General features: G+C 45.5%; 1 protein-coding gene across 4 annotated transcripts in view; it reads left to right on the top strand.

Annotated features, from left to right (window-relative positions):
* Positions 1-25,686, top strand: part of HIBCH (3-hydroxyisobutyryl-CoA hydrolase) — a 962,330-nt gene that overhangs the window by 167,590 nt on the left and 769,054 nt on the right. For 3 of the 4 annotated variants that reach the window (XM_077275660.1, XM_077275658.1, XM_077275657.1), the window contains exon 3: positions 18,169-18,315. The exons of the other annotated variant lie outside the window; for it this stretch is intronic. In XM_077275660.1, coding sequence (XP_077131775.1) covers positions 18,169-18,315 — 147 coding nt within the window. The remainder of the gene's footprint in view (positions 1-18,168; positions 18,316-25,686) is intronic. 4 annotated transcript variants of the gene reach the window in all.

The following is a 25,686-nucleotide window of genomic DNA, read 5'->3' as shown; positions in this document are numbered from 1 at the left end:
CCGCTAAGTGTAAAGACACCAAAATACATTCCATTAAACTAAATCTGGAGCAGAAAATGATAATGGAAGGGGCCACAAAAATGGCTCCTGATATCGCAACTAAATTATAACCATATCAATACCAGAATGAAGTAATGGCAGTAGATAGGGATGGTAGTAGATAGAGATGGTGAAATTACTATTATAGTGAGGCATTGTAGAAATACTAACAATACCCTCCTCAATTAGGATGAACAGGAGGAATAATAGTCATACAATATGCCTCCAAATTAAGATAAACCAGTACAATGCTAAAGATGAGGGATACAAAAATTATTTAAATATTAGTCAAAACAATAGACTACTGCAACAAAAAAAGTGCAGTTTTTATGACAGTCCCTAAAACAGTTAGTCCCTTTCAAATATATAGTAACACAGGACACAGACGAAGCCTATATAGATGGACAATTGGATATCACAGAAAACAAGTATAAGTCAAAGACTCATTCAGTCCCCTTGGCGACACAGATTGCATGCGGAATATCCACTCTGCCTCGCGTTTTAACAGGGCTTTATCAAAGTCCCCTCCTCTAATCCTTGGTTTCAACAACTCAACCATGCAAAATGTAATCTCCTCCAGGCTCCCCCCATGTACCTGATTAAAATGCCGTGCCAAAGGGGTATCTCTAGCATTCTTAATATCCCCGAGATGTTCCCCAAATCTTGTTTTTATCTCCCTAGTGGTCTTACCTATATAGTCCAGGGGGCAGGGGCAGGTGATCTTATATACCACTCCCACTGACCTGCAATTACCAAAGTCCCTTATATCAAAGCATCTCCCATTTGCAGCACTGGTGAATTGCCTTGATGGTTTTACATATTGGCATTTGGTACAGTTACCACATTTAAAGAAGCCCAACGGTTTCCTATCAAGCCATGTACCCTTTGGCTGTGGTCTCTGGTACAGGCTATGTACTAACCTGTCCCCGATGGACTTACCCCTCCTGTAGGTAATGCTGGGTGTATGTGGGATGATGTCCCTTAGGCCCGGATCGGCCTGAAGTACTCCCCAGTGTTTCTTCATAATCTGATATATTCTTTCAGACTGATTGTCAAAAGTCCCTATCAATCTGACTGGACCAGAGGCAACTCTAGATTCCTCCTTTGCTCTCAAAAGAAGGGATCTATCCCTTACGAGTGCGTCATTATAAGATCTCACCAGGACGCCCGTAGGGTATCCCCTCTCTTTAAATCTACGATGGAGGTCACTGGCTTGATGTTTAAACGTGGCCACATCAGAACAATTTCTTCTAATTCGAAGAAATTGGCCTTTAGGTATACCACGTTTAAGGGGGGTTGGGTGATGACTCTGCCACTGTAACAAACTATTCGTTGCCGTCGGTTTACGATAAGTATGTGTACTAATGCCCCCTTTTGTATTTTTTGTGATGGTAAGACCCAGAAAGGCGATACTCTGTTCTCTGGATACTCTGGGCTGCACAATGTGGACGAGATTCACTCCGAGTTATGCTAATCTCTTCATGGGGCTTTTTGAGTCCGTCCACATTGCGCAGTCCGCCCTGGGTCTAACCCATATCATATTATATCGCCGCTTTATTGAAGATCTGTTTTTTTATATGGAGAGGCATGAGGGAAGAGGCTATTGACTTTGTGGCTCATTTGAATTCTAATTCTTGGGGGCTGTCATTTACTTCTAACATCGCTGACGGAGCTCTTCAATTCTTGGACTTGTCCATCCGGCTGGATGCCTCTGGGAGTTTGTCTACAGCTACGCATTTCAAACAGGTCAATGTGAACAGCTACCTTGGGTGCGACAGTGGACACCTCCCTAGTTCGATTAAAAACATTCCATACTTGCAATTTTGGAGAATACGTAAGAATTGTAGTTATGATCATGATTTTCTCCTTAAATCAAAAGTTCTGAAAAGAAGATTTGCGGCTAAAGGATATCCCAGAAGGTTGCTCAATGATGCCTTTAATAGAACTTGGGCATTGACCCAAGCAGATTGTATTGATAAGATCCATTCTACATCTTACTCAAAAGAACGGGATGATGTTGCAAATAATTTGAGTCTTGTAACAACTTTTGGTCAGTCGCGACAGACGCTCCAAAGGTTGTTGAATAAATATTGGTTCATCCTGAGGAATGACCCAGTTTTGTCAAAAAGCTTACCCACTAAACCAAGGATTATTTATAGGCGTAGACGAAATCTTAGAAATTTAGTAGCTCCTAGTAGCATATTGCAAGTCTCTGAGGAAAAAAGGGGTAATCTTGAATGCAAGCTAGTTTGTTTTCGGTGTAATGCTGCTAAATGTCTATGCTGCTAATTGTCTATGCTGCCCTATTATTGTTAATGGGGCCAGAAATTTTTTTATCTCGCACTACAGGAGAAACTTTTCAAATTAAATGTAATATTTCATGTCATTCGTCCTATGTTGTGTACTTGATGGAATGTTTGTGCGGCCTGCAATACGTAGGCCACACGATACAGACCATGCAGGCCAGACTTAATAAACTTAATAAACATAGACACAACATTAGGACAGGTTACCTTCTTCACAGTGTTACTAAACATTTTCTATTGGAACACTCAAAAAACCCTAGGGAGATGAGACTGACCATTACTGACCACATATCTGAGTCCTGTGCAAACAGATACAGGAGACTCATTAATGAGGAGAATTTCTGGACCTTCAAGCTTGGTATATTGTCCCCTGAGGGCCTTAAGCCCCAAGGGTGGTTTGCACGTTAATGACCGGGCCAATTTTTACAACTCTGACCACTGTCCCTTTATGAGGTTATAATGCTGGAACGCTTCAACGGATCCTGGTGATTCTGACATTGTTTTCTCGTGACATATTGTACTTCATGATTGTGGTAAAATTTCTTCGATAAGACTTTCGTTTATTTGTGAAAAAAACAGAAATTTGGCAATAATTTTGAAAATTTCGCAATTTTCCAACTTTTAATTTTTATGCTCTTAAATCACAGAGATATGTCACACAAAATACTTAATAAGTAACATTTCCCACATGTCTACTTTAAATCAGCACAATTTTGGAACCAACAGCTGACATGTGGCCGCAATGGGCACAAGCGGAATCTTGATCCGCCCGCTCCCATTAACTAGTTAAATGCCGCTGTCAAACTCTGACAGCGGCATTTAACAAGCGCCGCCGGCCGTATGGCCGTGCGCTCGCACCGCTGACCCCGTCACATGATCGGGGGTCATCGGTGCATTGCCATAACAACCTGAGGTCTCCTTGATCTCCTTGCGCTCAAAGCAATGCTGCATTTCTGCTGAATAGGTGACCTGTGCTTCACCTCTATGTAGCAGAGGCGATCGTGTAGTAACAGCTTCTGCCTCCTATAGAGGCTATTGAACTATGGCAAAAAAAAAGTGTTTAAAAATATAAAAAAAAATATATAAAAGTTCAGATCACCCCCTTTCGTCCCAATCAAAATAAAACAATAAAAAAAAAAATCAAACCTACACATAAAAGCCAAAGTTACATTTTTTTGGTTGCCGCGACATTGCATTAAAATGCAATAACGAGCGATCAAAAAAATGTATCTGCACAAAAGTGGTATAATTAAATACGTCACCTCGGCACGCAAAAAATAAGCCCACACCCAACCCCAGATCATGAAAAATGGATATCGGAAAATTGCGCAATTTTTTATTTTTTTTTTAAGCAAATTTTGGAAATTTTTTTCACCACTTAGATAAAAAAGAACGTAGACATGTTTGGTGTCTATGAACTCGTAATGACCTGGAGAATCATAATGGCAGGTCTGTTTTAGCATTTAGTGAAGCTAGCAAAAAAGCCAAACAAAAAACACGTGTGAGATTGCACTTTTTTTGCAATTACACCGCACTTGGATTTTTTTTCCCGTTTTCTAGTTCATGACATGCTAAAACCAATGATGTTGTTCAAAAGTACAGCTCGTCCCACAAAACATAAGCCCTCACATGTCCATATTGACGGAAAAATAAAAAAAAAAGTTATGGCTCTTGGAAGGAGGGGAGTGAAAAACGTAAATACCCCAGGTCATGAAGGGGTTAATGTCCAAACAATTCACACAGTGCACAGCACACGGTATCCTCTGGATTGCAGCCGGGGCATCACAACAGTCTGTACACAAGACTGGTTGCTGAAGGCGACTGCACCGCCTTATCACGCTGCGGTGTGCCAGGCGTTTTTCTGCTCTTGGCTCTGTTACCTCACGCAGGCTGGACGCTGCAGAACTATCTGTTCTGCTGCTTGCTAACAAACACTGACACACCCAAACCCTATACTGCAGGGTTTTTAACTGGAATCTGTGGCCATGGGCCACTTGTAAGACCCAGCTTGGAGGAAGCGTACTGCCCCACTACCATTCTGTAGTCAGCTTCAAAAATAAAAGCCCTTACCGGGTTTTCCCTTGAACATTGCCTTGGTCAAATAGCTTGACCAGGTCCACACTTACTTTTACTTTGCTTTGTGACTCAAAGGCGTCCTGCTGTGAATAAAAGGCACTCCAGCCAGTCTAATAGGACTCTGTCCGCATCCTGGGGGATACATATCGACCCTTGCATATGATCCCCCTCACTGCCCCCTCTGTTCAAACGGTGATGCCTGATGTTCAACTGTGAAATTTAAATTCTGCAGGAATTGAAACCATCTGGTGACCCGAGCATTCCTCTCCTTGGCATTCCTCATCCATTCCAAGGGTGAAAGATCTGTCAACAAGCGAAACGGTCGACTGAGTATATAATAGCGTAGGGTCTCCAAGGCCCACTTAATGGCAAGGCACTCCTCCACTACACTATAATTTTTCACGGCCGGGGTGAGTTTCCTACTTCGGTGACTGAATGTTCCTCCCCGTTCACCTCCTGCGACAACACCACTCCTAGGCTAACGTTAGAGGCATCCGTCTGTACGATGAAGCATTTCTGGAAGTTAAGCTAATTAGGACGTTCTGTCTGCACAGCGTCACCTTCATGGATCGGTACTCTTCCTCCGCCTGGGGGTTCCACCAAATCATGACCGTTTTGTTTTCCTTTGAGGAGATCGGTTAGGGGTGTTGTTCTCCCCGAAAAATTAGGTATAAACCTCCGGCAGTACCCCATGATGCCTAGAAACGTTTTCACCTGTTTGGTTGTAATAGGTCGGAGCCAGTTCTGAATAGCCTCATTTTTTAATTTTATTTAGGGTTTGAGAACCCCATGGCCGATCACGTATCCCAAGTACCAGGCTTCCTCAAGCCCTACCGCACATTTCTTGGGATTCACCGTCAAGCCCGCAATTCTAAGCAAATCTACTACCGCTTGCACCTGAGACAAGTGGGGTATGCCAGTCAGTACTAAAGATGATGATGTCTTCCAAGTACGCTGATGCATAATTCCGATGGGGTTCCAGCAGTATGTCCATCAGCCTCTGGAACGTGGCTGGGGCCCCATGTAGTCCAAAGGGCAGGACAATATAGTGGTACAGATCCTCCGGTGTTATGAAGGCTGTCTTTTCCTTTGCCGACTCCATAAGAGGCACCTGCCAATAACCCTTGGATATTGGCAGCTCGTCCATCCGAGGCATTGGGTACAGGTCGAACTTCGACACCTCATTTTACGCAAGTAATTACAGAATCGTGCACTCGGGCACACGGTACGGTTTCATTCGTACCCTTATGTGAGGCTCGGTGACAATGTCATGCTGAATAACAGATGTACGACCGGGTAATCCCGAGAAAACATCAGTATTCTCCTGTACCGATTTCCGCACCTCTCGCCATTGCTGTTTCGAGAGGATGTCTCCTATCTTTACCTCTCCCTCGGCCTCCGTCCGGACTGACATCGGAGGGTCCCCAGATGACATGTTGGGAGTCGCCTCTGTTAGCATACACTCCCGTTCCTTCCATGCTTTCAACAAATTAACATGATTCAACTGTTCGGTTTCCTTTTCCTGGGCTGGTAAACTCGGTAGTTTACTTTCCATGCTTTTTCCCAAACTTCATACGGCCCTTGCCACTTGGCCAAAAACTTGCTTTCGGTGGGGGGCACCAAAACCAACACCCAATCTCCTGCTTTAAAGGAGCAAGCTGTGGCCTTTTTTGTTATATACACGGCCTGCGCCGCCTGAGCATCCACTAAATGTTCTTTTGCTATCGGTATGACTGCTGGGTTCCGATCCTGCATTTTGGCCACGTGATCAATGACACTTTTATGTGGCGTAGGTTCCTGCTGCCATGTCTCTTTGGCTACGTCCTGCAGACCCCTAGGATGCCTGCTATACTGTAGCTCAAAGGGTGAAAATCCTGTAGAAGCCTGTGGTACCTCGCGAATGGCGAACATCAAGTAGGGCAGCAACATGTCCCTATGCCTTCCATCCTTGGAGACTACCTTCTTCAACATGGATTTGAGGGTTTTGTTGAAGTGCTCGACTAGTCTGTCGGTCTGAGGGTGGTACACCGACGTGCACAACTGCTTTATCTTGAGGAGCCTGCACAGTTCCTTCGTCTTGTTGGACATGAAAGGAGTCCCCTGATCAGTGAGGATCTAATTCGGTATCCCAAGGCGACAGAACATGGCAAACAAGTCCCGGGCGATAAGCTTAGCCGAGGTGTGCCGAAGCGGAATGGCCTCCTGGTACCGGGTGGTGTAGTCTGCGACTACTAATATGTGTTGATGGTCCTGGGCAGATTTTACTATTGGACCTACCAGATCCATCGCAATCCGTTCAAAAGGTACCTCTATAATAGGCAGAGGCACCAATTGACTCCGGTAGTTCGTAGTGGGTGAGGTTAGTTGTCACTCTGGATATGTATCACAGTACCTCTGGACCTCAGCATAGACCCCAAGCCAAAAAAAAAAGCCACAGTATACGCTCCTGTGTCTTTTTGCCCCCAAATCCCCTCCCAGCATGTGGTTGTGAGCCATGTCGAGCACCGCCCGATGGTAGGATTTGGGGACTACCAGTTCTACCACCTCATCCTGGATTTTATCAACCTTGTATAATAACTCCTTGTTGATCACCATATGTGGGAACACCGTCTCCACACACCGTTGCTGAGCCACCCCATTTTCCTCGATTACTTTTTCCTGTGCCCGGGTTAGAGTGTGATCCTGGAGCCGAGCTGTCCTATTCCTTGACTCGGGATCTTCGGTTTCCATGCCCGGAATAGCATTTACCATGGAAGGGTTAACCCTGGTCTCCCACAGGGACTAGAGCAGGGGTAAGTCTCTTCCCAACACAATCCCATATGGAAGGGTCTTCACCACTCCCACCACATGTTTTATTTCTCCTAATGGTGTGGAAAATGTAACCTCTGCGGTTGGGTACTCTCTGAGTTCCCGATGTATGCACACCACCCCCACTTTCCGTCCATTGGGGTTGTCCTCGGCAACAAGAGACCAATGCACCAGAATCACTAAGCTCTCAGAGTCCAAAAGAGCCTCCGTTTGGTACCTGATGACAAGTACCTGGCACAGTTGGGTTTGCTGCCAGCAGTGCCTGTAGTTGCGGTGCAGACTGGCTGGGCATACAAAGACACACGACTAGTATACCCACAGTCCATGGGTTCAGCTGTCAGGGCAGTTGGCAGCCACATGTCCGGGGCCCTGGCACCGCCAACACTTGATAGCTGTGGCACGACTGGACAATGGGGCCAACTTAGGGACACATGTCTGCTGTTACTCTTCCTTCGGGATACTCCCTCGATACGGGCTTGGTCCTGATAGGCCCCAGTACAGGGTCGTGGACTTTTCTCAGGCTCCTGGGCTGGTGGGGCCCAACGTGACAGCCTTAGTAGAGCCGTGTCCCGTATAAAGTCCTGAGTGGCCGTGAACCACTCAGTCAGTCCCACCACCTGGTCCAGAGTGCCCGGGTCCCGTTGGCCCACCCAACGCTATATGGCTGCTGTCAGAGCTCTCACCAGCCGGTCGACCACCATCCTCTCCACCATCTGAGCCGGAGTCAAATTCTCAGGTTGGAGCCACCTTTTTATAAGCTGCGGTAAGTCATACACCTGAGACTGGGTGGGCTGGGACTCCACAAAAGTCCATGACAACACCCCTTGAGCTGTTACGTAGGTATTAACCCCCAGTCAGGCAAGGATCTCACCTTTTAGCTTGGCATAGTCCTGGGCGTCCTCCCGGCTGAGGTCAAAGTAGACCTTTAGCGCGTCACCCCTCAGGACCGGAGCCAACACTTCGGCCCACTGGGAAGTTGGCAAGTTCTCCCGCTCTGCCGTGAGCTTGTATACAGTGAGGAAAGCTTCCACGTCATCTTCCGGACTCAGTTTTCTCAAAGCGGAGCCAACCTTGTCTCTGGCCTCGCGACGCTCCGAGGTTGGCGCTGGAGGTGCCTCCCGCAGGGCTGCAATTTGCTGTAGCAACAGGTTATTAGTCTGTTGCTGATGTTGCTGCATGAGGAACAGCTGCCTCAGGATTTCCTCCATTTTGTCTGCAGGCCTGGGTTGCAGTGTGGCAGGCATAATGACAGACATGTAGCCGGCGTTGGGGTTGCCTCAATTCACACTGCCCGCCTTCTCCACCAAATGTAGTACAGCAGGGTTGGTGCAGTGTGACAGACAGGGACCACAGGAAATTTCACAGCAAACATGTTTAATGTCCAAACAACTCACACAGTGCACAGCACACGTTATCCTCCAGATCACAGATGCGCGGTGCCAGGCGTTCGCTGCTCTTGGCTCTGTGTTACCTCACACAGGCTGGATGCTGCAGAGCCACCTGTCCTGCTACTTGCAAACAAATGCTGACACACCCAAACCCTATACTGCAGGGTTTTTAACTTTAATCTGTGGCCATGGGCCACTTGTAAGACTCGGCTTGGAGGAAGCCTACCGCCCACTACCATCCTGTAGTCTGCTTCAAAAATAAAAGCCCTTACCGCGTTTTTCCTGAACATTGCTTTAGTCAAATAGCTTGACCAGGTCCACACTTACTTTTACTTTGCCTTGTGACTCACAGGCGTCCTGCTGTGAATACAAGCCACTCCAGAGGGTCTAATAGGCCTCTGTCTGTATCCTGGGGGGATACATATCGACCCTCGCATATGATCCACCTCACTGCCTCACAAATTACACAGGATCCTGTCGACAGGATTGTGCTCATTAACCTACAGACACTGTCAAGTTGGCGCCGTTATACTGATTAAAATGATACCTCTGTTGATGAAATCCAACTTGTGGTTGCTTTTTAATCTTTATTTTAAGTTTTAAGTTAATGATATGCTCGTGCTCCTGGGTAGGCCTAAGCAGAGCACCACATTAAGACCTCCAAACATTCACACTGCCTGCATTCTCCACCATATGTAGTGTAGTGGTGTTCACACATTGTGATAGAGAGGCAGTGACCCAAGAGAGTTAAACAAAAAAGTCTTTATTTCCAAAATCTCACAAAGCAAGGTAAACATTGTCCTCCGTATTGCAGCCGGGTCACCCAAACAGTCAGTATCATAAGCTGTTGCCTTGGGCGACTTCACCGCCATATACCTCTTGGGTGCATCACAAGTAGCTTGTAAACAAAACACTGACACCCAAACCTCAACTCACAGTTTAACTGAAAATCGTGGATAGGGCTACGCCAAAACCTTGGAGTGGAAGGAGAGATTCGCCCCACTACCAAACCTGCAAATCTCTACAAAAATAAAAGCCGATGTTGGGTGTTCCTAAAATTTGATTTGGCCAAATAGTTTGACCAATTCCATTGTAACCACAGGTGTAGCTGTGATTACTATGCACTCCAGCAGGTTCAATATACCTCTGTGCGCATCCTTGGGGATACATAACGGTCATCGTGTGTCATACACGACGACCGTTATTGCCTCACAATAGATATATACCGTATATACTCAAGTATAAGCCGACCCCCCTAATTTTGCCACAAAAAACTGGGAAAACTTAATGACTCGAGTATAAGCCTAGGGTGGAAAATGCAGCAGCTACCGGTAAATTTAAAAAGTAAAAATAGATACCAATAAAAGTAAAATTAATTGAGACATCAGAAGGTTAAGTGTTTTTGAATATCCATATTGAATCAGGAGGCCCATATAATGCTCCATAAAGTTTGATGGGCCCCATTAGATGCTCCATATTAAAATATGCCCCATGTAATCCTGCATAAAGGGTAATAAGGGCCCCATAAGATGCTCCATAGAGATATTTGCCCTATATAGTGCTGCACAAACGTTATGGCCCCATAAGATGCTCCATACAGATACTTGCCCCATGTAATGCTGCACAAACGTTATGGCCCCATAAGATCATCCTTACAGTCACTGCCCCTTATAATGCTGCACAAGCGTTATGGCCCCATAAGATGCTCCGTACAGTCACTTGCCCCATTATAATGCTGCACAATCGTTATGGCCCCATACAGATGCTCCGTACAGTCACTGCCCCTTATAGTGCTGCACAATCGTTATGGCCCCATAAGATGCTCCGTACAGTCACTGCCCCTTATAATGCTGCACAAGCGTTAGGGCCCCATAAGATGCTCGTACAGTCACTGCCCCTTATAGTGCTGCACAATCGTTATGGCCCCATACAGATGCTCCATACAGTCACTGCCCCTTATAGTGCTGCACAATCGTTATGGCCCCATAAGATGCTCCGTACAGTCACTGCCCCTTATAATGCTGCACAAGCGTTAGGGCCCCATAAGATGCTCCGTACAGTCACTGCCCCTTATAGTGCTGCACAAAAGTTGTGGCCCCATACAGATGCTCCGTACAGTCACTGCCCCTTATAATGCTGCACAATCGTTATGGCCCCATAAGATGCTCCGTACAGTCACTGCCCCTTATAGTGCTGCACAAGCGTTATGGCCCCATAAGATGCTCCGTACAGTCACGGCCCCTTATAGTGCTGCACAATCGTTATGGCCCCATAAGATGCTCCGTACAGTCACTGCCCCTTATAGTGCTGCACAATCATTATGGCCCCATACAGATGATCTGTACAGTCACTGCCCCATATTCTTTTGCTGCGATAAAAAAAAAAAAAAAAATCACATACTCACCTCTCTTCGCTCAGGACCCCCATAAGATGCTCCGTACAGTCACTGCCCCTTATAGTGCTGCACAATCGTTGTGGCCCCATACAGATGCTCCGTACAGTCACTGCCCCTTATAATGCTGCACAATCGTTATGGCCCCATAAGATGCTCCGTACAGTCACTGCCCCTTATAATGCTACACAATCGTTATGGCCCCATAAGATGCTCCGTACAGTCACTGCCCCTTATAGTGCTGCACAATCGTTATGGCCCCATAAGATGCTCCGTACAGTCACTGCCCCTTATAATGCTGCACAAGCGTTATGGCCCCATAAGATGCTCCGTACAGTCACTTGCCTCTTATAATGCTGCACAAGCGATATGGCCCCATAAGATGCTCCGTACAGTCACTGCCCCTTATAGTGCTGCACAATCGTTATGGCCCCATAAGATGCTCCGTACAGTCACTGCCCCTTATAATGCTGCACAATCATTATGGCCCCATAAGATGCTCCGTACAGTCACTGCCCCTTATAATGCTGCACAAGCATTATGGCCCCATAAGATGCTCCGTACAGTCACTGCCCCTTATAGTGCTGCACAATCGTTATGGCCCCATAAGATGCTCCGTACAGTCACTGCCCCTTATAATGCTGCACAAGCGTTAGGGCCCCATAAGATGCTTGTACAGTCACTGCCCCTTATAGTGCTGCACAATCGTTGTGGCCCCATACAGATGCTCCGTACAGTCACTGCCCCTTATAATGCTGCACAATCATTATGGCCCCATAAGATGCTCCGTACAGTCACTGCCCCTTATAATGCTGCACAATCGTTATGGCCCCATAAGATGCTCCGTACAGTCACTGCCCCTTATAGTGCTGCACAATCGTTATGGCCCCATAAGATGCTCCGTACAGTCACTGCCCCTTATAATGCTAAAAAATCAATATTCAGTGGCATACATAGTCTGTCCTAATAGGTAAACCCATAAAGCATTTAGTGACCCATAAAAAATAGGACAGACCGGGGACCACAAAAGGACAACTGCCTATATATATATGAAACACAAAGCGCCAAAATTGCAGTCAAATAGAGTCCAAGTAATGAAAAATAGAAAACACTTTATTAAGTAAAAATACACATAGGTGCACAGTAATGGCAGGCAACAGGTTCCCCTAACAAAGTCCACACCCACAGATCCTATAACCAAGGACTAAACCACAGAGCACTAGTGTTTATTGCAACATTGCAACACATATAGGTAATCAGTCCAAAATACATTACAGCATAGGCAGAATTATAAAAGTATTGACTGATTACCCATGTGGCCCCAAAGACTCATGTCATAAATATGGTACATACCGCACTATCAAATCACAGGGGATGTGCACCGTGGTCGCCCACGTGGTTCACCCTTATAATGCTGCACAATCGTTATGGCCCCATAAGATGCTCCGTACAGTCACTGCCCCTTATAGTGCTGCACAATCGTTATGGCCCCATACAGATGATCCGTACAGTCACTGCCCCTCATAGTGCTGCACAAGCGTTATGGCCCCATAAGATGCTCCGTACAGTCACGGCCCCTTATAGTGCTGCACAATCGTTATGGCCCCATAAGATGCTCCGTACAGTCACTGCCCCTTATAGTGCTGCACAATCATTATGGCCCCATACAGATGATCCGTACAGTCACTGCCCCATATTCTTTTGCTGCGATAAAAAAAAAAAAAAAAAAAATCACATACTCACCTCTCTTCGCTCAGGACCCCCGGCACTTTCAGTATTTACCTGCTCCTCGTGCGGCTCCGTCTTCAGCACTGACGTTCAGCAGAGGGCGCGCACTGACTATGTCACTGCGCCCTCTGACCTGAGCATCACAGCCAGAGAACGCTGATGACTGAGCCGCACCGGATCGAGGAGCGGTAAATATCGCGCAGCGCTGTATACTCACCTACTGCTGGCGCTGTGCAGTCCCTGCTTCTTCCAGCGCTGCATCTTCTTCCTGTATTGAGCGGTCACAGTTACCACTCATTACCGAAATGAATATGCGGCTCCACCTCTATGGGAGGTGGAGCCGCATATTCATTACTGTAATAAGCGGGACCATGTGACCGCTCAGTACTGGAAGAATATGCAGCGCTGGAAGAAGCAGGGACGCGCAGGGACCGCGCCAGCAGTAGGTGAGTATAATTAGATAGCCCCCGCCCCCCCTCCCCTGCCGACCCCCGGGTATGACTCGAGTATAAGCCGAGAGGGGGACTTTCAGCCCCCAAAAAATGGGCTGAAAATCTCAGCTTATACTCGAGTATATACGGTATTTATCTTGAAAAATATTTCCTTGGAAAATTATGTGTAAATTGCATAGATAATTGCTGTTTGTGAAAGCCCATGTTAAAATTGCATTGCAATCTGATCGCATTTGCATGTAAATCAGATGTTAGGTGTTAAAATATCGGATTGCACTCGCATGAAAGTCTCATGTTCCACTTTTCTGGACCAAATACGGGCTGTTTTTTTTTTTTTTAATGGTGATGGGTATGAGCCTTATTTGGTACCTTTTTTTTCTTACTTTTTTGTCTATTTTGCGGGTGAAATAAACAATTAACATGATTTTTTTTTTCTTAAACTGATCCTAGTCGATGAAGCGTTAGATTCCCCAGATTTGTCGTCCCTCTTTGCATTAATCACAAAATTTGTCACCAAAAGGAATGCAATGGTAACCCCAAGTACTTTATGGTTAAAAAGTAATTTTTATTGATACAACAATGTTAAAAAAGTATTAAAAGAAATGTGCTAGGTCATTAAATGAGGGACAAGATGCTATAAGGTACCACGTGACACAAACTATTTTGAAAAAAATAGCAAAACCCAACTCAGTGAAATATATAGTAGATCTTAGAGGAAAAAATCCTAATGAAAAATCCAAGTGTATAAAGTGCAAATACACTGCTCAAAAAGTATAACTCCAAGTAAATCAAACTTCTGTGAAATCAAACTGTCCACTAAGGGTACTGTCTCACAGTGGCACTTTGGTCGCTACGACGGCACGATCTGTGACGTTCCAGCGTCGCTTGATTATTGCTCCAGCGTCGTAGACTGCGGTCACACTTTGCAATGCACGGCGCTGGAGCGATAATTTCACGACGTATTTGCGATGTAGAAGCCGTTGGTTACTGTGCGCACATCGTATACAATATCGTGCACACCTTTGTCACACGATGCAATCATGCCGCCACAGCGGGACACTTGACGACGAAAGAAAGTTTCAAACGATCTGCTACGACGTACGATTCTCAGCGGGGTCCCTGATCGCAGTAGCGTGTCAGACACAGCAATATCATGTGGATATCGCTGGAACGTCACGGATCGTGCCATCGTAGCGACCAAAGTGCCACTGTGAGACACCACCCTTAGGAACCAACACTGTTTGACAACGAATTTCACATGCTGTTGTGCAAATGGAATAGACAATGGTTGGAAGTTATTGGCAATTATCAAGACACAATAAAGGAGTGGTTCTGCAGGTGGGAACCAGAGACCATATCTCAGTACCAATGCTTTCTGGTTGATGTTTTGGTCACTTTTGAATGTTGGTTGTGCTTTCACACTCGTGGTAGCATGAGACGGACTCTACAACCCACACAAGTGGCTCAGGTAGTGCAGCTCCTCCAGGATGGCACGTCAATGCGAGCTGTGGCAAGAAGGTTTGCTGTGTCTGTCAGCGTAGTGTCCAGAGGCTGGAGGCGCTACCAGGAGACAGGTCAGTACACCAGGAGATGTGGAGGGGGGCATAGGAGGGCAACAATCCAGCAGCAGGACTGCTACCTCAGCCTTTGTGCAAAGAAGAACAGGAGGAGCACTGCCAGAGCCCTGCAAAATTACCTCCAGCAGGCCACAAATGTGCATGTCTGCACAAACGATTAGAAACCGACTCCATGAGGATGGTCTTGAGTGCCCGACATCCACAGATGGGGGTTGTGCTCACAGCCCAACACTGTGCAGGACGCTTGGCATTTGCCACAGAACAGGATTAGCAAATTCGCCACTGACGCCCTGTGCTCTTCACAGATGAAAGCAGGTTCACACTGAGCACATTGGCGTGGTAACGTGATTTGCAAGAGCCAAAGTCATTGCCAGCTCTCTGCAAACCTTGCGCATAAGTGCAGCTGTCTTCAGGCACATCATTGCACCTCTGATGCCGTGTGTACGCTTCCTGGCTTAGAGGCACAATGTGCTTAACTGAAAGTAGAGAAGATGTGATCCGTCTTCTGCACTTCTGCACTTCCGGTCATGCGCAATGCGCCTCTGAAGCTAGGAAACGTACACCCGGCATCAGAGGTGCAATGATGCTGCCGAATTGAGCTGCGAATGTGCGTGAGGTTTGCAGAGAGCTGGCAATGACCGTCCGTTTTCTCCAGCCGCTGGATAAACAATTTTCTATGGATCCGGTGAACGATGGATGAAACGTGAGGCCATCCGTCGCTGATACAAGTCTATGAGAAAAAAACGGCTCCGGCGGCAACATTCGCCGGATCCGTTTTTTTCAAAATTCGCAAGACTGAGACTGACGGCAAAAGACTGATGTCTGAAAGATAGAAACAATTCTGGCACTCCTGTCGTAGCTGTTTTCGTTCTGACTCAATGTCAGCTGACAGATCACCAGTGAGACCAAATTGTGGAATTACGCCCGTCATTTTACAAGCGCGCTTGGAGACAAAAAGACACCTCACACATATCCTGTGAGCAAGTCACTTTTATCTGATGTAATGCAGCAAAAGGCAGTATTTTATACCATTTACAACAAGTGTAAAGGTACCTTCACATTAAGTGACGCTACAGCGATACAGACAACGATGCCGATCGCTGCAGCGTCGCTGTTTGGTCGCTGGAGAGCTGTCACACAGACCACTCTCCAGCGACCAACGATGCCGAGGTAACCAGGGTAAACATCGGGTTGCTAAGCGCAGGGCCGCGCTTAGTAACCCGATGTTTACCCTGGTTACCAGTGTAAAATGTAAAAAAAACAAACAGTACATACTCACCTTCGCGTCCCCCGGCGTCCGCTTCCTGCACTGACTGAGTGCCGGCCCTAACAGCAGAGCGGTGACGTCACCGCTGTGCTGTGCTTTCACTTTACGGCCGGCGCTCAGTCAGTGTGGGAAGCGGACGCCGGGGGATGCGAAGGTGAGTATGTACTGTTTGGTTTTTTTACATTTTACACTGGTAACCAGGGTAAATATCGGGTTACTAAACGCGGCCCTGCACTTAGCAACCCGATGTTTACCCTGGTTACCAGTGTAAAACATCGCTGGCATCGTTGCTTTTGGTGTCAAACACGACGATACACGCCGGTCTGACGACCAAATAAAGTTCTGAACTTTCTTCAACGACCAGCGACATCACAGCGGGAGCCTGATCGCTGCTGCCTGTCACACTCAACGATATCGCTAGCCAGGACGCTGCAACGTCACGGATCGCTAGCGATATCGTTTAGTGTGAAGGTACCTTAACACACAATGTAATTCATGTAGCCCCCACCATCACCCAGGGTCATACTGACCTTTATTCCTCACAACGTACCAAAAACATGTTGTGACTGACTATTGAGAACATACATGATAAGAAGTGTAGTCTCCTTGAAGGGGAGACCATCAGACTACTGCGTTAACAGATTCTAGTAATTCTAACAATTAAAGGCAAGAGGCACTTAAAGGCTACCTATTAACCCTTCTATATCACTCCCGTTACAGTAACATTTAGATTATTTATTCACAGTGAAGTAATCCTAACGGTTTATATTCATTTATAACGTTTCTGTCACTACATGGACCTTTTTCAGACAATATAAACCTCAGAGTAACCCCATAAATCCTCAGTGTAGAGCATAAGTGAAACTGCCTAATGTGACGCTGCAGGTATTACTTGTTTCCAGGGTTCCAGTGCTAAGAGCGCTATGTAGAAGTGCACAAATTCTGCCAAATGGAAGAGCACAAAATTCTTGCACTTCTATATAGCGCTCTTAGTACTGGAACCCTGGAAACAAGTAATACCTGCAGCACCACATTAGGCAGTTTCACGTATGCTCTACACTGAGGATTTACGGGGTTACACTGAGGTTTATTTTGTCTGAAGAAGGTCCATGTAGTGACTGAAACTTTATAAATGATTATGAACCGTTAGATTATTTATTCACAGTGAAGTAATCCTAATTGTTGCTGTAACGGGAGTGACATAATTTTTTCTATATATTATTTTGACTGGTATCCTTTTCTGGGCACTCCGTGTGATGTATTGTACACTGTCTATTTATAGTCTAGTGCTTGGGTGCGGGGAAAACACAGGTTTGGTTATGACTTGCTTGTATTACTTCATACAAGTATGCCAGAGAGAAAAAGGTTTTACACAATTTCAGGTACAGAGGCAGTAGACACGGCAGGCCAGAGTAAACCTTAAGTTCAGCATTAAGCACCCAGGTTCAGAGTCTCTCTCTCTGTTACTTTCCTTGCAAATGTTGATTAGCACGCAGCAGGGTTCCAGTGTCCACAAGTGTCCCAGAGATCCACAGTAGGAGATGGCTGGAATACTAAGTCCAAGACTTCCAGGAGCCAGGTCACAGGCTAACTGCAGATCTGGTTCAGAAGCACTGATTGAACAGCTAAGGCTGCTTAAAAAGGCAAGAGGCAGAAAACAGGGCGCAAACATAGAAGCTAGAAACTCCATAATGACTCAGGGCAAGGTAGCTGCATCAGGACAAAGCAAAATGGCCGACAGAAAAACTATGTTTCAATAACAGAAAATAACTGGAGATATAGCAAAGAGACTGAGAACCTTACCCCGCCTGAGGTTACAGAGTGACGCGTTTCTTTAACTTGTTGTAACTAACAGGATAAAGGGCTGGTTAGGCTGGGAATTTAGCAATAAATACTCAAATGCTGATGGGTTGGATGGCATGGGGGATCTGATAGGATCCCTATAGATTAAATGGCATGTCCCATAGTTTCAGCAGTAACCTGTGTTTTGTGCATACGCTACTGACTCAGCATGACATGTATATCTGTCATGGAATACTAGTTTTCAATAGCTTGTGATGGACATTTGCCTCATGTAGCGCTGATAGGTTTATAATTATTAAAAGTATTAATGTTTGTTGTTTTCTTTATTGCAGTATATGTCCAGCCACGCAGCTTCAGATTCAGATTCAGAGGTCCTGCTGGCAAAACATGGCTGCTCAGGAGTGATTACTTTAAATAGGCCAAAGGCACTGAATGCACTAAATCTTAATATGACTCGACTCATCTATCATCAGATAAAAGTAAGTATAAGTGTTTAGGCAGCTGAATTGAACAGAGATTCACATGCTTAGTAAATCTGTCACGATTCCACCACTCACAGTGTTTTATGGACTCTCTGAATGGCAGGTCTGCTACCCTATGGGATTGAGGGCTGGCTGAGCTCTCAGGATTGACAGCTCTGCTGCCAAATCTGAGGCTGAGGTGTGAGTATTGTGATTGACAGATCAACCGCCTTATCTGGCTGGGTAGTTTCACAGGGAACTAATATTTGTAATTTCTACAAAAATATATAATTTTACATTTTCACTGACTAATCCAATTAGAGTAAAGAAAAATTAATATTAAAACATAACTTTTTAATGACAAATTTTATGTAAAATTTAGTTTTACTATTATTAAAACACACAAAAGTGCCTGGTCAACCACAATTTTCCAGTGATATCTTTATTGAGATCTGCGGTTTCAGCACAGATGTTAGGCAATCTAATAGATTGTGATGGGGCATGATACCTTATCGCTTATCAACTGGAGAGCAAATTTTATGTAAATCAATTATAGCAACATAATATTTTCTCCCTTTTTGTTTATATACTGTCATTCAGGTTTTTGCCCCCACATTATAACAGACTTATTCAATATAATATTTTCTGTGTGAACCTGAGAAGATGACTGCCCTTAAAGGGCTTTGAGTCTAGATGATCTCATGTGTATTCACAGTAGCTACCCCCTATGACATTGGATTGAGCTACCACTCTGTTAGTTCAAATACAGTTTTCAATAAACATTGGAATTATAGCAGTTACTAGGAGCAATGTCGTGTGTATTAAGTGGAGCTATTGCTATAACAAATTTATTATGTATTGTCATTGGACATTAGATGGTGACAATTTTTTGACAGCAATACACTGTACTGGATTCATACATTTAATAATTGATTTATTCGTTGTAGATCCTGGCTGGGATCTGTGGTTCTATATTGAAGAGCACTGTATGTTTCTTTTTAGCCTGTGTTGGCTCAGGACTCAGGAGAGCAGTGATGCCTATGTGCTTTCTATTGATATACTAGAGGAGGGCACTTTAATAGTAGTTACATTGATAGCTCCAACTAAAATACAGTGTATTGATGTCAAAAATTTGTCACCATCTATTGTCCAATGACAATAGATAATACATTTATTATAGTGTAAGGAGATGTAAAGTCTACCCCTTTAAGCTTTCCATGCTGCTATATGTACATTGTATATAGTGTATTGAATTAATGATAGTGTTAGGCTGGAGTCACACTCGGCGTAAGACAATACGGTCCGTTTTTTACAGCCGTAATACGAAGAAATGTTCCCAAAATAGTGATCCGTAGGCAGGGTGTGTCAGCGTATTTTGCGCATGGCATCCTCCGTATGTAATCCGTATGGCATCCGCACTGCGATATTTTCTCGCAGGCTTGCAAAACCGACATCTAATGGATTTACGTGCTCAAATGTTCGGTAAAACATATATACAGTATATATATATATATATATATATATATATATATATATATATATATATATATATATATATATATATATGTATATATATATCATTGAGACATATATATATATATATATATATATATATATATATATATATATATATATATATATATATATATATATATATATATATATATATATATTCTGTATTTATATTTAATTCAGCGCGATATATGTTAAAAGCCGGTAATTCAATTGCCGGCTTTTCATTTCTTCTTCACAAACCCGACATGATATGAGACATGGTTTACATACAGTAAACCATCTCATATCCCCTTTTTTTTTGCATATTCCACACTACTAATGTTAGTAGTGTGTATGTGCAAAATTTGGGCGCTGTAGCTGCTAAAATAAAGGGTTAAATCACTGTAAAAATTGGCGTGGGCTCCCGCGCAATTTTCTCCGCCAGAGTGGTAAAGCCAGTGACTGAGGGCAGATATTAATAGCCTAGAGGGGGTCCATGGTTATTGGCCCCCCCTGGCTACAAACATCTGCCCCCAGCCACCCCAGAAAAGGCACATTCTGGCACTTGGCCACTCTCTTCCCACTCCCGTGTAGCGGTGGGATATGGGGTAATGAAGGGTTAATGCCACCTTGCTATTGTAAGGTGACATTAAGCCAGATTAATAATGGAGAGGCGTCAATTATGACACCTATCCAATATTAATCCAATTGTCTGAAAGGGTTAAAAAACACACACACACATTATTAAAAAGTATTTTAATGAAATAAACACACAGGTTGTTTTAGTATTTTATTGCTCTCTCAATCCAGCTGAAGACCCTCGCTTGGCAAAATAATAAACCCACAATATACATACCCTCTGATGAACCGTCACGTCCCACGAGGTAATCCATCTGAAGGGGTTAAAATATTTTACAAGCAGGAGCCCTGCTAATGCAGCTGTGCTCATGCTTGTAAGCCCCAGCGAATGAAGGAAATGTAGGTCAATGACCTATAGTTACCTTCAGTCGCGGTGAGGCGCCCCCTGCAGGTTGTCCTCATATGAGCTCGAGCGTGGGAAAAAGTTCCCAGGCTGCAGTTCATGAGGACATCCAGCAGAGGGCGCCTCACCGCGACTGAAGGTAACTATAGGTCATTGACCTACATTTCCTTCATTCGCCGGGGCTTACAAGCACGAGCACAGCTGCATTAGCAGGGCTCCTGCTTGTAAAATATTTTAACCCCTTCAGATGGATTACCTCGTGGGACGTGATGGTTCATCAGCGGGTATGTATATTGTGGGTTTATTATTTTGCCAAGCGAGGGTCTTCAGCTGGATTGAGAGAGCAATAAAATACTAAAACAACCTGTGTGTTTATTTCATTAAAATACTTTTTAATAATGTGTGTGTGTGTTTTTTAACCCTTTCAGACAATTGGATTAATAATGGATAGGTGTCATAATTGACACCTCTCCATTATTAATCTGGCTTAATGTCACCTTACAATAGCAAGGTGGCATTAACCCTTCATTACCCCATATCCCACCGCTACACGGGAGTGGGAAGAGAGTGGCCAAGTGCCAGAATAGGCACATCTTCCAGATATGCCTTTTCTGGGGTGGCTGGGGGCAGATGTTTGTAGCCAGGGGGGGCCAATAACCATGGACCCTCTCTAGGCTATTAATATCTGCCCTCAGTCACTGGCTTTACCACTCTGGCGGAGAAAATTGCGCCGGAGCCCACGCCAATCTTTTCCGCGATTTAACCCTTTATTTTAGCAGCTACAGCGCCCAAATTTTGCACATACACACTACTAACATTAGTAGTGTGGAATATGCAAAAAAAAGGGGATATGAGATGGTTTACTGTATGTAAACCATGTCTCATATCCTGTCGGGTTTGTGAAGGAGAAATGAAAAGCCGGCAATTGAATTACCGGCTTTTCACTAACACCGCTGCGTATTTCTCGCAAGTCACACTGCTGGTCCATGTGGAATCCGTATTTTCCTCGCTCCCATAGACTTTCATTGGCATTTTTTTGCGCAATACGCTGACAAACGCAGCTTGCTGCGATTTTGTACGGCCGTAGAAAGCCGTATAATACTGAACCGTAATATACGGCTGATAGGAGCAGCCCCATTGAGAATAATTGTGCCGTTTGTTTGGCGAGTTTTACGGACGTATTTTCTGCGCTCTTACGTCCGTAAAACTCGCTAGTGTGACGCCGGCCTTAGGGAGAGTGTAATGCCAATTTTTAGCCACTAGTTGGGGGACATTCTATTTTTTTTTTTTTAGTAAGGATAGGTTTCCACACTATAGATAGCTAATGTAGGAGGGGTCTGCTGTGTGGCAAGCGAGGAGCATTTCCTGAATCTAGTCAGATGGACCAGGGTGCCTAAACTGCTTGCCTGGCTTAAGTGCCCGGGAGGATAGCAGTGACCACACAACATTGATTAAGGGAAAATGCAGGCCATCAGCAGCACCAGGCCTAAATAGTAGTAGGCCAGAACAGCAGCAGGAAAAGAAGCTTATGACAGCAGCAGTAACAGTACGGGGACTGATGCCCTCAGATCCAGTACGGAACGGCTGAGGGATACTCAGATGCAGTGAGTTTTGGACCAGGAGGATGCTGTGTCACAGCAAGAGACAGTACAGATGGGCAGGCCGCTCACCATGTGGCAACTGACTTCGGAGGCTGATACTCTCATGTCTGGCGTGAAACAGACTAGGGAAGATCTAACCGTAGCGGAGCGGAACAGGGAGGATGCTGAGGAACCATGTGAGATGGTCCGACCCGGGTACGTGCTGTGTGACAGAGAGAGAAGTGCAGGGAAAGAGGAAGAAATGAGCAATGTGAAACATGTTGTAAATGCTGTGAAGAATATGGCTGTGCTGCATAAAGAAAACAGTAAAGTTGTTAATTCGAAAGTTGAAATGGACTGTGTCTCTATTTGTGCGGAGACGTCTCTAGGGAGCCTACAGCAGAGCAAAGAGGACCCTGATGGCGTAGAAAGTGGAGCCACAGGTATGCAAAATAATGGACACTATTTTCATTTGGTGGGAGGCCAGGGCACAAACGCCCTCGTGACCTCGGACATGACTACAGCCGTGGCATCCCTCACACTTGGTGTAGTTGGCAGGATGCCTATATTTTGTAATGTGGAGAAACCGGGAAGAAAGAATATGCTGATTACTTAGATGTGACCAGAAATAGTAAGGATAGAGATGCCATGGATATTGCTGAAAAAACAAATGTGACTGATGTATTGGACATGTCTAAAACCTTAAATATGACTGATACTTTGCATGTGGCCAGGATGGCGGCCATGAAGATGGTGCAGGTTGGCGCCAAAAAGGAGAACAACCATGTTGACACCCTTCGTGTGTGTGACAACGCAGAGGTGGCGCGAAAATCTGACCAGCAATGCCCCTCTTTCTACCCATGGTGGGCGCAGATGAAAAGAAAGCGACTTCGCCCTCTACCACCCAAGGCAGAGAAATGGGTGGTGTGGCCAGAGGAGACCCCACTTTGGAATGGGTGGGGTGCAGAGGAAAATCTTCTGTGCAGTTGCGGCAGCCTAGGCCGCATTGAATGGAGATGGTGACAGACGGAGGAGGAAAAGACCCGACCTGGACGACTGAGAGGAGTCGCAGATGAAGTCCGGACTGACCGGTTCCCTGTACCTGTGGAGGAGCTCTGCCGGCGGCTGCCAGAGAAGTTACATCGTGAGGCGGAACCCCTAAGCCCGGAGTCAGTGCTTCAGTCTCAGCAGGGACCGAAAACAGCGACTACCTTGGAGCAGCCCACACCGGAATTTAAGGCCGAGCCAGAGCTTCGGTCTCAGGAGCCCGAGTGTTCAGCTGTGTCCGCGGAAGGATCCCACGTTCGCAGGATGGGCACGGCCAAGCTGCAGGAGCTGGAGGCGGTGAGTGCACCTCAACTCCGGAAGGCTGGTCCATGCCATGGCCCCTCACCCCAGATGCCCAACCTGTCACTCGGCCTCCCAACGTGGAGAGCGAGCCCTTGCGTTGCAGTCCCGTGCCTCTCGGCCTGTCAAGTTATCACCTGGAGTTATATGCGGGCCTGGAACAGGCGCAATTGGTCTCCTGTTTACCGGTCACTGTACGACCAAGTTTTGCACCTCTCCTGTCATTATGGTGGCAGGAGGACACAATACCTGCAACTGTAGGGTCATCTACTGGAGTACGAATACAGAGCCGATGTGGAGCAGCATGGGATATGTGCCGCTGTTAAGTGGATGCCGTTTCAGAGGTATTACTCCTTTACTAAAGTTGTGGTCGTTGCACCATATTGAAACTAATACAGTGGGACTGTTCTGCATCCCATGGGCAAAGGAGCACTGGAGCAGCACCCCAGAGTTGGATGTAGTATGGCCAGAAGGCCTGAAGAGAAAGTTGATTTTTTTTTTTTTCACCTTTTTGGCTGGAAAGCAGGACCTTGCCCTGGGACTGAGCCCTGACCTACGTGCGACTGCAGTAACTAACTGTTTCTAGGACAGGCAGTGAACCCGGCATTCAAGGGCAATACTCAGTTTAAAGGGAGTGGAGCGCCTTCCCCTTAACCCCTTTCTGCCGTTAGACAAACTATTCCGTCCATGTGACCCGGGCCCTACTTCCCATGGACAGAATAGTACGTCCAGCACGATCAGTCGCGCTCACGGGGGGGAGCGCTGCCGATCGCCGCCAGGTGTCAGCTAATTATTACAGCTGACATACAGCACTATGTGCCAGGAGCGGTCACGGATGGTCATTTTGGAAAGTAGACCCCCTAAGGAACTTATCTAGATGTGTGGTGAGCACTTTGACACACCAAGTGCTTCACAGAAGCTTATAATGCAGAGCCGTAAAAATAAGAAATCCATGTTTTTTCACAAAAATTATATTTTCACCCCCATTTTTTTATTTTCCCAAAGGTAACAGAAGAAATTGGACCCCAAAAGTTGTTGTGCAATTTGTTCTGAGTACGCGGATACCCCATATGTAGGGGTAAACCACTGGGCGCACGGTAGAGCTCGGAAGGGAAGGAGCACCATTTGACTTTTCAATACAAAATTGACTGGAATTGAGATGGGACGCCATGTCGCGTTTGGAGAGCCCCTGATGTGCCTAAACATTGAAACCCCCCACAAGTGACACCATTTTGTAAAGTAGACCCCCTAAGGGACTTAGCTAGATGTGTGGTAAGCACTTTGACCCACCAACAAGTGCTTCACAGAAGATTATAATGCAGAGCCGTGAAAATAAAAAATATTTTTTTTGTATTTTCCCAAGGGTAACAAGAGAACTTTGACCCCAAAAGTTGTTGTCCAATTTGTCCCTAGTACTCTGATACCCCGTATGTTGGGGTAAACCCTTGTTTGGGCTCATGGGAGAGCTCGTAAGGGAAGGAGCACTGTTTTACTTTTTCAACGCAGAATTGGCTGGAATTGAGATCGGACGCCATGTCGCGTTTGGAGAGCCCCTGATGTGCGTAAACATTGAAACCCCCCAATTCTAACTGAAACCCTAATCCAAACACACCCCTAATTCTAATCCCAATGGGTAACCCTAACCACACCCCTAACCCTGACACACCCCTAACCCTGACACACCCCTAACCCTAATACCAACCTTAATCCCAACCGTAAATGTAATCCAAACCCTAACCCTTACTTTAGCTCCAACCCTAACTTTAGCCCCAACCCTAACCCTAACTTTAGCACCAACCCTAACTGTAGCCCTAACCTTAGCCCCAACCCTAGCTGCAACCCTAACCCTAGCCCCAACCCTAACCTCAACCCTAATGGGGAAAATGGAAATAAATACATTTTTTGTAATTTTATTATTTTTCCCTAACTAGTGGGGTGATGAAGGGGGGTTTGATTTATTATTTATATCGGGGTTTTTTAGCGGAT

The sequence above is a fragment of the Ranitomeya variabilis genome, chromosome 7, assembly GCF_051348905.1.
Source record: "Ranitomeya variabilis isolate aRanVar5 chromosome 7, aRanVar5.hap1, whole genome shotgun sequence".
Classification (NCBI taxonomy): domain Eukaryota; kingdom Metazoa; phylum Chordata; class Amphibia; order Anura; family Dendrobatidae; genus Ranitomeya; species Ranitomeya variabilis.
Note: the sequence above shows the minus strand (reverse complement) of the source record. Positions and strands in the feature narration are given on the sequence as shown.